This window comes from Drosophila mauritiana, chromosome 3R, assembly GCF_004382145.1.
Source record: "Drosophila mauritiana strain mau12 chromosome 3R, ASM438214v1, whole genome shotgun sequence".
In the NCBI taxonomy this organism is placed as follows: Eukaryota; Metazoa; Arthropoda; class Insecta; order Diptera; family Drosophilidae; genus Drosophila; species Drosophila mauritiana.
In genome coordinates this window covers 24,008,569-24,021,853 of record NC_046670.1, presented here as the reverse complement: position 1 = coordinate 24,021,853, position 13,285 = coordinate 24,008,569, and the positions used below count along the sequence as shown (strand labels likewise).

At 47.1% G+C, this 13,285-nt stretch overlaps 5 protein-coding genes across 5 annotated transcripts; 2 read left to right on the top strand and 3 right to left on the bottom strand.

The window, feature by feature from the left end:
- Positions 1 to 56: 56 nt before the first annotated feature.
- LOC117143895 (cilia- and flagella-associated protein 58) lies at positions 57 to 3,001 on the bottom strand. The gene is made up of 7 exons (XM_033308799.1): positions 2,909 to 3,001; positions 2,638 to 2,857; positions 2,287 to 2,576; positions 1,781 to 2,229; positions 1,406 to 1,722; positions 388 to 1,349; positions 57 to 326 (listed from the first exon to the last, which is right to left on the bottom strand). The coding sequence occupies exons 1-7, from the start codon at positions 2,999 to 3,001 to the stop codon at positions 57 to 59; spliced, it is 2,601 nt and encodes an 866-aa protein (XP_033164690.1).
- Positions 3,002 to 3,111: 110 nt separating this feature from the next.
- Positions 3,112 to 4,876, bottom strand: LOC117145112 (palmitoyltransferase ZDHHC16). Its single transcript, XM_033310632.1, has 5 exons — positions 4,719 to 4,876; positions 4,495 to 4,642; positions 4,125 to 4,434; positions 3,853 to 4,064; positions 3,112 to 3,788 (listed from the first exon to the last, which is right to left on the bottom strand). The coding sequence occupies exons 1-5, from the start codon at positions 4,760 to 4,762 to the stop codon at positions 3,357 to 3,359; spliced, it is 1,146 nt and encodes a 381-aa protein (XP_033166523.1). The 5' UTR covers positions 4,763 to 4,876; the 3' UTR covers positions 3,112 to 3,356.
- Positions 4,877 to 4,938: 62 nt separating this feature from the next.
- On the top strand, positions 4,939 to 6,618 carry LOC117142715 (NKAP family protein CG6066). The gene has a single exon (XM_033306875.1). The coding sequence runs from the start codon at positions 5,025 to 5,027 to the stop codon at positions 6,414 to 6,416; it is 1,392 nt and encodes a 463-aa protein (XP_033162766.1). The 5' UTR covers positions 4,939 to 5,024; the 3' UTR covers positions 6,417 to 6,618.
- On the bottom strand, positions 6,550 to 9,060 carry LOC117142713 (protein SPT2 homolog). The gene is made up of 4 exons (XM_033306872.1): positions 8,936 to 9,060; positions 7,433 to 8,813; positions 7,158 to 7,370; positions 6,550 to 7,100 (listed from the first exon to the last, which is right to left on the bottom strand). The coding sequence occupies exons 1-4, from the start codon at positions 8,993 to 8,995 to the stop codon at positions 7,012 to 7,014; spliced, it is 1,743 nt and encodes a 580-aa protein (XP_033162763.1). The 5' UTR covers positions 8,996 to 9,060; the 3' UTR covers positions 6,550 to 7,011.
- Positions 9,061 to 9,423: 363 nt separating this feature from the next.
- On the top strand, positions 9,424 to 12,961 carry LOC117142714 (large neutral amino acids transporter small subunit 1). Its single transcript, XM_033306873.1, has 6 exons — positions 9,424 to 10,423; positions 11,014 to 11,527; positions 11,791 to 11,991; positions 12,073 to 12,222; positions 12,364 to 12,541; positions 12,611 to 12,961. Exons 1-6 carry the CDS (start codon positions 9,975 to 9,977, stop codon positions 12,670 to 12,672), a joined length of 1,554 nt encoding a protein of 517 aa, XP_033162764.1. The 5' UTR covers positions 9,424 to 9,974; the 3' UTR covers positions 12,673 to 12,961.
- Positions 12,962 to 13,285: the final 324 nt, after the last annotated feature.

Sequence of the window (13,285 nt, the reverse complement as noted above, 5' to 3'; positions counted from 1 at the left end):
TGTGTATTGTTCATAGCATTTATATATATATGATATATTGTAAGGTAATAGTAGTATTAGAGTAGACTACTGACCATCTTGAAACCCGCACCCAGAGTCCTAGGCAGTTGGGCGGGCGCGGAGTAGCAATGCATCTGCTCCAGCAACTGTCGCTCCTCAAGAAGCTTCTGCTTGTGCTTCTTCTCCTCTAGCAACTGGGTCTTGGTTAGAGCCAAGTTAACACGCATCTCTTCCAGCTTCTCCTTCTTGGACTTCTCGTCTGCCTCGCGGGCACTGAGCTCGGCCTTCAGAACCTTCAGTTTGCGATCCTTGGCGGATAGGTTAGCCTGTTGGAAGATGAATAATTAGATCGCATACTTTATAGCAATCCCATCTGGATATATGTACCTTAACGCTGTTGAGCTCCGCCCGCACTTTATGGCTGGGAAGCTTAAGCATGAACTCCCTCAAGGCCGCATAGAGCTGTTGGGCTTCATTGAGCGCCCGTTCCTGCTCCGAGGCGGCCACGTTCTGCTGGAGCAACTGCTTTCGAAGGATGCTAATGCGTCCGAGCAGATCCATTTTTTCTGGATCTTTGCCGCTCAGGAGACGCCACCGATGCACATTCATGGGCGTGACCATCTCGTCCTGCAGGGCACGCGCCTTGATTCGTTCCTGGTTGAGCATGCGATGCATTTGCAGCAGTTCCTGGCGCAGATCCGCTGCACTCTCTCTATCCGCGCGCAGGACATCCCTTTCCGTACGCAGATTCTTTATCTCCACGCCCATTAGACGCATATCGTCCTGACACTGGCTGCACTGCCTCTGGGTCTGATCGTAAACCGTTTGCAGGTTCTCCTGGCTGTGCTTGAGTCGATCGAACTCCTCGTTGCGTTTGGTCAGCGCCGCACTGATGGCATTCTTCTCGTTCATCAGGTTGTCCACATCCTTGCGCAGGCGCGCCAGCTTCTGCTCGTCCTCTTGCAGCGACTTGGCGTGCCGATCGTTCTCCTTCCGCTTGTCCAGCAGTTCCGCCTTGGTGTGCTGCTGACCCAGCTGGGCATGCCGGATGTCGTTGCGTAGCAGTCGGCGCTCCTTCTCCATGCGATCGATCTGCAACTGGAGTCTGGACATCTCGCCATCCCTGTACCCGATCTTGGCCTTAAGTTTCTCGACGTGCGCCTGCAGATTCACCAGTTGATCGCGCAGTTTCTGTCGTTCCTCATCGGCCAGCTGGACACTGCGCTGAAGGGTATGGCGCTCAGCTGCAAGACCATCATGCTGTTGCTGGAACTTGGAGCACTTGGCTTCCAAGTCGCTGATGGTGCGCTTCAGTTCGATCTCGTAGTTCTCCTTCAAGTGCATCTCATCTGGAAAAAGTATGCTACAGATATCATCTTACAGATCACTAGGTTCCAAGTCTTACTCTGCAACGCATCCAATTTGTCTATCCAGTGCTGAATCTCGTCCAGCTTTTTGGTCTTCTCCTTCTTGAGCTTGTTGGCGTCCTCGTTGAGCTTCTTCAGCTTGGTGTCCATTGTGGTGATGGTGTCCTTAAGAGCACGCACTTCATGCTGCGCCTCTTGGTGCAGTGCATTGCTCTGCTCGAGCTGTTGGTGCTCCGCCTGCAATTCCCGCCTCAGCGAATCCCGCTCCTTGGTCAAGTTTTCGTTGTTCTTCTCGAAGTGATGGACCACACGGCGCATCGACTCCAGCTCCTTGTCTTGGGTGCCCAGCTGGGTTCTGTAACATATGTAAAATTTTCTAGTAGACTATCTTTTATCAAATATAGATCCTTTACCTTAGCCTTATGTTCAGTGTTTCCACTTCTCGTTTGGCCTCGTCTAATACCGCATACTTCCGAGCAATCGCCTCCTGGGACTTGGCCAGCTTCCCGTTGTCCTGTCGCACTTTAATCAGTTCATCCTCGCGCACCTTAAGTAGATTGATGCGCTGATTCAGAGCCCGCTTGTTCTTGTCCCTTTCCTGCACCGTGTACTCCAAGTCTACTGTGATCTTGGCCAGCTTGTTGTTGGCTGCATTGTGCTGGGTGTTTAAGTGCTCCAGGTTCGTCTTGAGGGACAGAATCTGCAGGTTCTGGCGCACTTTCACCTTGGTTAAGTGCTCGTTGGCGGACTTCATTTGAGAAATTTGTTCCTGGTAGCGTGACTCCTCGGTCTTCATCGTAGAAAGTTCCTTGGTCAAGGCATCACTTTTGCGTTTCAAGTTGCAGGCATCGCTGGAGGTTTCCTGGTATGTAAAATACTGTTTAGCTTTGTGGTAAAACAGAGTAATCATTTAACGAACATCCAGTAGCTTGAGCAGTTCCTTGTTTTTAGCCTCCAATCCTTCGATGGTGTGGTCCAGTTCCGTGGCGTAGGTCCGTTGCAATTGCAATCGCTTGTTGAGATCGGCAATCTCGGCTTTGAGACGCTCCCGTTCCTTGCCATCGTCCCGCTTACTCATGGCCAGCCGTTTCTCATTTAGATGGGCCACCATCTGCTCTGATTCATCCAGTTTCTCGCGAAGACTAAGGACCTCGTCCTGGGCGGATTGTTCACGAATCTGAGCAGCATCCTTCTGCTTCCAAGCACCCTCTGCCAATGCAAACTATTATTATAGCCATTTTTTGTTTACAGATCCTTCAGAACTACTTACCTATGACTCCACGTAGCTCCTCAATGGTGGCCATGTCCATTTTGGTGACCTTAGCCGCATTTTCTAAGCGCTCTTCAAGGCTTTCAATCTCCTTTCGAAGTTCCTGGGAGCGTTCCTTCTCAAGTCTGAGATCGCTTTTATAGCGACTGCCGCAGATGAGCAGCCTCTGGACATTATCCGCATTGTTGGGAGTATCCTTTTGCCGCAGAGCTTTGGTGGCCTATGCATAATATGCTTATTACATATGTTTATTATGTTTCCAGATTGATACCTCAGGGATTTTGTCGCATAGTTCCTTGTAGAAGTCATCATCAAAGTCATCTGGCACCAGAGGCTCATCTTCTGATCCGGAAGCCTTCGACATCTTTAGGTATTGAGTTCTTCTAGGCCTTATTGAACAAACTGATAGCCTTAACCTTGTCCTGGCAACAAGTTGCCATACCGGCACAGGCTGTCAAGGACAACGCAAAATGATTTGTATGCTAGTTGTGTCTTTTATTAAGCTAGTAGTAGTATAAAAGCGTCATTGTGCCTAGTCCTAGTCGTCATGGAAACAAAGTACATGCCTTTGCATTGCACTGCATTACAGTTTTGAGTAGAAGATTTAAAATACTACATTTTACTAATTAAGAACTTTTGATTCCTATTACATTGAGCTTAAACGTAAACTATTAACTTAATATTGACTTGCTGAAATCACAATGGCTTCTATGTTGGAATTACGGCCACTCGTCCTCGAAGGGAGCGTCATTTACCGTGTGGAAACTAAGCCCAGTACCCTCGGGTTTGTGCCAGGAGGGAAGCAGCACAGTTCGCCAAAAGGATCTGCCCCGCACCAGACCCAAGAACAGCTTCCAGTTCTTTTTGGTGCCAAAGTTATAGGGATTTATATAAATGCGTTGTTGCTGGAGGTGCCGTTTTCGCTCAGCTTCGTTGATGTGAGCCTCCACACTGGTCTCGCCACGAGTGATTAGCTTGGCGTGCCAGATGGAGAGGCTACCGAGAGCCAAGACCACCGCCACGTTTGTGAATGCCATGAACCAAAGCGCTCGTCGTCGACCGGGCGAAGCGGCATCCGTGTCCACAATGGGTGTTGGAAGATTGTGCACGGCTGGAGGCAGCATAAATTCATCATACTCATTCGGATGTGTCTGATGTTAAGAGTGAAGGAAAGATGAAATAAAGAAAGTAGCACAAGTTTGTTTACTGGCTTACCACTGGAATGATGTGCCCACTGAGGTTAAACTTGACTGGCTGCCCCTCCAAGGGCTCAATTTCTGTCCAGTTTTCGCCATGATCCAGCCACAGGTATTTGTGGCCAATCTCCAAGCCAAACAATATAAGAAACAGGCAACCCAGAGTGGTGTACGTCATGTAGAGGAAGAAGTACCGATGATTACCATAACCCACGCAATTGTTGAGCCAAGCTATATATTGGTTATATGAAAATTAATGTTGGAAGCCTCTAGAAACCTTCATGTACTCACGACAATGATGATCCATCTTAAGGATGCAGCGATTGCAGATGGAGCAGTGATGAGTCCTTGGTGGTTTGGGAGCTATGCATTTGCCGCACATGCTAACCGCTTCTACTAGCGACACGCCCTCTGGCGGATGACCCGCCGGCGTGATCACAGCCATAACATAGTGAAAAACCACATTGAGCAGCAGCCAGTTGCCCACAATGAGGAGGAAGTAGGTCACCAACTGACTTTTGGCCCACCAAAAGGGCAAGCCAATCCAATAGGCAATACTAACGACTGAAGTGGTCAAGGCAGCCACGCCAACCACAAAAAACTAAACAAATTCAATGAGCTTAATAATATGAATAATAAATGTTATGTTGCATAGTGTTACCGGTCCCAGGCAGTGAGTGTAGTTGTCCACAAACCAAAAAATGGGGGTCAGGCAGACGTCCGAGGCGTAGGAGGAGTTCATGTGGGCGTTGAAGGTTAAGGAGTGCCAGCAGTGCTTCATATATGACCAACGAAGCCGCAAAATCGATCTGTTAAACAAGTAAACAATAAATAAAAACAGCAAAATAGTGATTCGTTTGTGGAGTGGGATATTTCAAGTCTTACAGCAACTCCTGAGTGGAGTGACCCCTCCAAGTAATGCGTGCCATTGGTACCACGTGGTAGTTTTCCTATATTTTATGTTATATTTAAATTACAGCATTTTTGGCGATAAATAAACTTTATTTTGGCGAGTAAATTTGCAAAGTTCGTTTTGGTGTGACCTTCTGTAGCTAAAATCACTAAATCAGCTGTTGCCTATCGATGAGCGGCGACTATCGATTGGGTAGGTTATCATAGTCTGCTCATCCATAACGACAAACGTTTGTTTTGCATTTTCCGGTGAAATTGTTAAAATCTTGTATTTTCCACATGCGTTCACGCAGCAGGAGTCGCAGCAGGCAGAGGGAACGTCGCCGGTCCGATTCTAGGGCTCGTTCCCGCTCGGAAAGAAGGACTTACCAGAAACCGCAGCACAGGAGATCGGTTTCGCGAGAGAGGGAAAGAGACAGGGAGAGGGAGCTCCACAGGGAAAGGACTTCCAATCGCAGCTCACGTCGCTCCAGAGAAAAGGATGCAGAGCCTCGACGCCGTAGAACGCGCTCCTCGCCCTCCAGAAGCAACAGCAGCAGCAGTAGTGATAGATCCAGTTCCTCGAGAAGCCCGTCCAGAAGCCGCAAATCCCGCCCAAAATCCGTGGAACGCTGGCCCAACGATCGTTATCATGAAAACAACGATAGGCGGCAGAATCCCTTCCGGGGAAGGGCTCCCGAAGGTAGTTTCATTAATGATCCCGCCGAACCATCGTCCAGGTCGCAGCACAGAGGCAGAGGATCGTCCAACCACCAATTCAAAGGTGACTCCAAGGCTGTGAATGCCCGCAGGAACCAGAGAGTTCGCATCGGAGAGGAAGGCGTGCCAGATGTCTGGGGCAAGAGCCCATCCCGGCCAGAAACCAACGATGTGGAGCTCGTGAAGGGTTCTTACATAGGACCCAAGAAGAAAAAGAAAAAGGGCAAGAGCAAGCACAAGAAATCTGAAAAGAAGTCGAAGAAAAAGTCAAAGAAATCCAAAAAGAAAAAGAGCAAAAAAGAGTCGAGTTCCTCCTCCAGTTCGTCAAGCAGCGAAGACAGTAGCGACGAGTCCAGCAGCTCAAGTTCCAGTTCTAGTTCTGACAGCGAAGATGAGTCCGAGGAGGAAGATGTTTGGCTGGAAAAGACAGCCGACGGTATCAAGAAGCCTAAAAAGAAGAAGTCCTCCGCCAGCAAAAAGGACAAAAAGTCTAAAAAGAAGAAAAAGAAGCGTAAGTCAGAGGCGGAAAAGTCCAAGAAGAGCTCCTCCTCCAGTGCCAGCAAGTCGAAGAACAAGGAAAGTGCCTCGCACAACGACGAGGACGTGGGACCTTCGCTGCGACCCGGCGGTAGCCTTAATCAAAAGGACTTCGGCAAGGCGCTGCTGCCAGGAGAAGGTGCCGCCATGGCTGCCTACATTGCCGAGGGCAAGAGAATTCCCCGCCGTGGTGAAATCGGCCTAACATCCGATGAAATCGCCAATTTCGAGTCTGTGGGCTATGTAATGAGCGGCAGCAGGCATCGTCGCATGGAGGCCGTCCGTATCCGAAAGGAGAACCAGCTGTACTCCGCCGACGAGAAGCGAGCACTGGCCATGTTCAGCAAGGAGGAGCGACAGAAGCGCGAAAACAAGATTCTGTCGCAGTTTAAGGACATGATCCACTCAAAGCTGCAGGCCAAGGACAAGAAGTAATGTCTTCAAAATGGATTTCCATTAAATGCCAAACGCACAAAAGGATTTCAAAATGACTGCCTTCAAATCAACCAATGTCATAACTTCATAATTTTTTTAAATTTTGTATTTGTATAAAAACAAACGAGAATTGTAAATTAATGAGCTTCTTACGCTAACTTAATAACTTTAATAAACGCAAGAAAGTTTTCATTTTCCATTATTTGTAATAATTTTCCAACTGTTCCTATGGCTACATGATGTAGTCGTCCGCACAAAAAATTATATATTGTTTACATATGTACTTGTACATATACCGAATATGAGCCCGCTATAAACATTGTGGCTTTTATCATGGATATTCGACTAAAATATGATATAAAAATAAGCTATTTTTCAGCAAACCAATCTTCATCGCATTTCGCCTTTTCCTTTGCACTTCTTTAGTTTTCCTGTCCTGTTTTCCTTCAGATCAGCATTGCATTTCATCTCATTGCATGGTAATAAAACAAAAACTAATTTGTGGGCTTAAAGTTTTGTTTCTAAGCCAAAGAGGTAAATCAGGTGGAAACTCCACATGGCGACGGATTAGCCCACGTCGAGATGAAATACTGTCCTAGGAGCGTGAGCTGATTTTCGCCACGAGCTTCTTTTGTTTCTTGTGCGCCGCCTCCATGCGCATGTCCTCGAGATCCTCTTGCATTCCTGCGAATGTATAATCATTATTATGGGTTTTTATTGGTAATGTGCTTTGCTACGTACCCAGCTTCTTGCTGATGAACTCCTCGCGCTGCACTTGTGCAAAACTGGATTCCATGCCACGATCGTCGTCGTCTATTCCTTGATAACGACGCTTATCATACCCGAAAATGTCGCGGATGTGGGAAGATATGTCCTCCTCGCAGTCGCCATCATCTATGAAGTCATCCAGCTCAGAATCGTATTCATCCTCATCATCGTCGTCGTAAATGCGTCCTTAAAAAATAGAACAAAATATGAAATCGAAAATCATTTTTAATATCAAGCTTGCTATTTACTCTTGGTGACTGGCGGCTCGTTAGTTCTTCGTCTCTTGACATCTGCGGGCGGGAATTGCCGTCCGCCCTGTGATCTCTGAACATCCGAGGAAGGAGTCTGTCGCGTCTTTGCGGCTGCCAGAATTTTTCGACGATCCAAGGATGAGTTGATTGACTGATCCCTAGGTGGAAACTCTCTTACAGTTCCCTTTAGGGAAGTAGCTGCATAGGGGTTCTTGGATGGGACATCCTTGCTAGAGCTGGGGCTTGGTTTTCCAACCGCCGATGCAGTTGCGCCAGGTCGAGCAGTCAATTGAGCTGATTTAGTAGCGGGCCTTGAGCTGGAGACAGAACTGCGACTGGTGGAGGAATGAGAATTGGAACTGGATAAACTGGTGGAGCTCGCGTTGCTTTTCGTTGGCTGTGGGGCAGTTGGTTTTTTAAAACTATCACTTGGTGCATTGGCTGGCTTGGCTTGATTCAGCTTGGGGATGCGTCCGTTAGGCTCCATGCGATTGGGGATGGATTTCGGAGTCTCCTTGCCTTCACTGTCCCGCATCTTGAGCCGCTGGGCGCGCTGCTCCTGTTGCCGCTGGCGCTCTTCCAACTCGCGTTTCTCACGGGCCGACAGCAAACGCTCCGGTTCCTTCTTTTTCTCCACCTCAAAAACCACGGGCTCGTGCTGTTTCTTTTCAGCTAAGCGAAGCAAGGCTTGGAAGTCCATGGGCGGCGGTTGAGCAGGCCGTTTTATCTTCGCCTTGCGCTGCTCCTCCTCCTGCCGCTTTTTGCGCTCCTCCTCGAGCTTCTCTGCGTTCGGATCATAAAGGGTCTTGGAGGTACTGTAAGAACGGGCCGCGGAGGACTCCTTCGACTTGGTAGCGCTGGATGGCAGTGTGCTTGTGCTGCTTTTCTGACGTGTGTGACCCTTGGCCTCCTCTCGTTCCCTGGTAATGGCCGCCTTCACGCGCTCCTTTGTCCCAGAGAGATCTTTAAGCGACTGTGGCCTGCTGGGCGTGAATCCCTTGTCTTCCTGTACATCCCGAACCTTTTCAATGTACTTATCGTAAAAGGCATTCGCTTCAGTGGACACGTAGCCGTAGTCATCGCCCTGACCCTCGCCCGCCTCGTGGCCGTCGATGGCCCCCTTGTAGTCCTTGGCATCCTCCAGCACTGATTTGTTGGCCGACTTGGTTACCTTTAGCATTTTACGTATCTTGTTCTTGGACTTTTCGTCCCTTTTGGCGAGCAGATCGTTGAGTTTCTGGCGCTCCTGGCGTTTCTTTTCCGCCTCCTCGGCCTCCTTCTTTTGGAGAAACTTCTGGATGTTGCTGGACAGCTGTTTGGACTCCTTGGACTGCTTCTTGGGCGGCGAGTACTTGGTGCTGTAGTAGTTCCCCTGCCCCTGGCGATAGTGGAGAAAAATAAATTATTTTGGGTCACAAAGGGAATGCAGATGCAATCGCGTTCACCGAGCATAAAATCTCACGCGATGAACGAACTGGACATCTGCATGGTACCCACTACCTCCTTGGTGACCGCATCACTATTTTTTTTCGCGTAGCGCAGCAGGTCCCCAAAATCCATTTTGTGATCCGTATTTCTCTGTCGATTTGCTTTTAGCTCATCTATTTGGATACTGATATCGATTGGCGATAGGCGATAGACGTACCAGACTGGTCTACTTTTCGTGTCGATAAGAAATCAGAGGAGAGCACGTGAGATATTTATTAACACGCAGTAATTTGTTAAAAATTGTTATTTTTAAGTCTCGTTAATCATACCTTCCAATCTATAAAATACAGTTTTCAACTTCAATTTCATTGTACCCTTATGTACGGGATCGACAGCGGGACATTCGGCGGGACAGACAACGGGACAGTCGGTGGGACAGATAGCAGGATAGCCGGCGGGACTGACGGCGGGAACATTTATATATTATAATTTTGAATAAAAAATTGCACCCTGTATCTCGCAAAAAAACACACTAGCATCAATTGATATTCTACAGTCACCCGGGCGCTGGTCACACTGCTGCGATGCTCGAGAAAACGTGGGGTTGAAAAACCTTTGAGCAACGTTGTGCCAATTCCACAATTAAACCGCAGACTTTGCACAATTTGGCGGTTACCTCGATGTCTGCTCTTATTTACCAGACCCATTAACCGAATTCCGCGAGACAGAGTGTGAATTTTCGTTTAAATCGCGAGTTTTATGTGCGATAGACTCAACTGCAGGGTGTGTTGCTGGCGCGAGCGAGACGGCAGCTAACGAAGAGCCGACCAAAACAAACTAACGCTAGCCGGCTGAAAAGGAAGAAGAGGAAGAGCAGGAGTAGATAAGCCAAATACAATACAATTGAAAAACACATTAATAAACATACACACACGCACATACGCGGAGTCACACCCACGAACACACTTGCCTTGTTTAATCAATTAACGGGACAACGGCCAAAGAAACAGTTACAGTTCGCTTTCAGACGTCGCGTGCGAAGATTGTGTCACAGAGCAGCGGGATAATAATACCATAGCCCTTGGACATAATACGTACATATATAGCCGTCATGCCCGCCGCCGATGAACTGCAGTCGCCGTCCAGCGAAATGGTCCTGCTGACCCCCAGTTCCGGCAATCCTCCGTCCAGCATTGCCCAACCAGCGGGCAATCCTGCCGAGAAAGCTCAGGGTCGCGAGGGATCCGCCGAGTCGGACAGCAGCAGAGTTGTGATCAAGAAGCAGCTGGGCCTCCTCGAAGGAGTGGCCATCATCCTTGGCATCATCTTCGGATCCGGCATCTTTGTGTCCCCGAAAGGCGTCATCCAGAATGTGGACTCCGTGGGCGCTTCGCTGGTCATCTGGGTGCTCTGCGGACTGCTGTCCATGATTGGTGCCCTTTGCTACGCGGAACTTGGTACTGCCATACCAAAATCTGGAGGGGATTACGCGTATATCTTCGAGGCCTACGGATCACTGCCGGCCTTCCTGTATCTCTGGGATGCCATGATGATATTCGTGTGAGTCTTACTGGTCAATATTGTTTGAATATTCGCGACGCTAAAGTTCCCTTATCTCCGTTGGTTGGAAAAACATAAATACAGTATCAAATTCCTTTCGGTAATTGATTTCGAATTACTTTATTATCGCCAGAAGGAAAGTAATAGCTGATCAATCTTTTTTTTCAGTTTTACGTTTTTTTACGAAATAACATATGTAGATTGAATAAGGTAAAGTGAAGTAGTGCTACAGAATCTGATTTTTAGACTGGGTCAATAACTTCTCAGATAAGACTAGAAAGATGGAATACTTCGGATCGGTGTGGATGCAGCCGGTTTTTCAAGGTTAAGCCATGGGTTGTGTATTAGAGCATTAGAAAGTAAAAACGAGCCTTATCATTTAATCTGCGCTATATAAGTTTATTTATTGAACAGTTCCACGAGTTCTGCATTGAGCGTTTTATTGCCTGCTATTTTTGCTGTTTAGGATCGGCGATAAGCGCAAATATCTGCTTTTCCACTTTTGCATGCGGACATTATCAGCAGGACATATGTCTGAATGTAGTCAGCAAAAAAAAATTCCACTGATTGTGTTCTCTTATCTCTTACAGACCAACGACCAATGCCATAATGGGCCTGACCTTTGCCTCCTACGTGCTGGAACCCTTTTTCGGCGGAGCCTGCGAGATTCCCAAAATAGCGCTGCAGCTCCTGGCGGCCATCACAATCTGCTTCCTAACCTACCTAAATTCGTACTACATGAAGGTGACCACCAAGATGCAAAACATCATCATGTTCACCAAGATCGCCGCCCTGGTCTTGATCATCCTGGTCGGCCTGGTCTGGATGCTGATGGGCAACGTGGAGAACTTCACGAGACCCTTTGATAACACTGAGACTGATCCCGGCAAGATGTCGGTAGCCTTTTACTCCGGTATCTTTTCGTACGCCGGCTGGAATTACTTGAACTTCATGACGGAGGAGCTGCGCGATCCATATCGCAACCTGCCGCGCGCCATTTACATCTCACTGCCTCTGGTCACCGGCATTTATGTGCTGGCCAACGTGGCTTATCTGGCCGTGCTGTCGCCCTCGGAGATGATCGCATCCAATGCCATCGCTGTGGTAAGAGTTTATCCACGATTTGCAGTCCGATCGATTAGGCAGTCAAATTACTATTTTACTTAAAAAAAAAAGCTGAATAAGCTTAAAATCTGTTAGTTTTCAAACATAATGCAAGCCCTATAATGTCTATTTGTTTATTTGTAGCTAAAAATCGCAAAACTGCGATAGACTGCTAGGAATTTTAATTTATTTGATCGGAATCGCAAAAGTCAAATAAACCAGTGGATTTTCAAATGATTTTAATTGATCACTTCTCTTCACAGACCTTTGGCGATAAGATTCTCGGTGTCTTTTCACTGATCATACCCCTCATGGTGGCCATCTCTGCTTTTGGCGGCCTTTCCGTCCACATTATGACCTCCTCCCGCATCTGCTTTGTGGGTGCCCGCAATGGACACATGCCGGCGATTCTGTCGCACATCAGCGTGAAGAGCTACACCCCACTGCCGTCGCTCGTTTTTCTGGTGAGCTGCGCTCCTCAATTAGCGCACAAATGATATTATGTAATTAATCCCTAATTGATTTGACTGTGTCCCTCTCGGCAGTGCTTTCTCTCCATTGTGATGCTGCTGGTGAGCGATGTGTATGTGCTGATCACCTACGCCAGCATTGTGGAATCGTTCTTTATAATGTTGTCGGTGTCGGCGGTTCTATATTTCCGCTACACCCGTCCCTGCATGGAGCGGCCAATTAAAGTGAGTTTAGCGTAATCAATATTGGCAATTTAGACGTTCTACAGCCAACGAAATCTTTGTACTGATAAAAATTTAAATACTTCGATTATATCTTAGTGCTTACGTGTTAGACTATTCTAACTATATTTGTTCCTGTCACAGGTCGCCATGTGGATTCCCGCCGTATTCGTCATCGTGTGCGCCTTCTTAGTCGTCGTGCCCATCTATGTGGCGCCCTATGAGGTCGGAATGGGGGTATTAATCACCATAATTGGCATACCTTTCTACTACGTGGGCGTCGTGTGGAAGAATAAGCCGAAATGGGTGCAGAGCACGATTGGTGAGTAGCCCTTCACATTAACCCCAGTGTGTGGCATTGTCCGACATTTATATGGTTTTCCTTTTGTAGACTCGCTGACCTTCACTTGCCAGAAGCTCTTCATGTCCGCCAAAGAGGAGAAGGAGGACTAAATTGCCATCGAAATGAAAGAAAGTGAAAATAATGGAATCATTTTTCAAACGATCCAGCTATTTGGCCTTCCAAATGACTACCTATTAAATCTCTATATTGATGTGAAAGCTTGAGAACGAGAAAGCTTCGCTCGTCAAACCTGAATACCAAAAACGAAAATACCTAAAAAAGCATGGAAAAACATGAAAACATGACCTGTACATCACAAGGACTGGAAAAAGAAGTCAATACTATTTCATATTTCTATATTTATATTTATAAACCATGACAAAAACTTTTTTACCTAAAGTGCAAATTCTTCGAATAGTAGTTTAGTATTGAGTTCTAGTTTAGCATTTATTTTGCACTCATTAAATTCGAAATCTAAACCAAAGTAAGCCAAAACTGTTTGCCAAAGGTGCGATATTCAGGTCGATATTTGCCATATAAAGCAGTTTCATATAATCTTCTGTTGCTTATTGTTTAAAGATTCGGTTATTGTTTTTGTCCCTCATTTTACTAACTAAGTGCATTGCATTGCATTGCAGTTTGTAATAAAGATTTTTGTACGTTTCAACGACGAACCGTTTTGAATTCAATCTTTTGGCGCCGCTCGCGAAAGTATGCCACAAG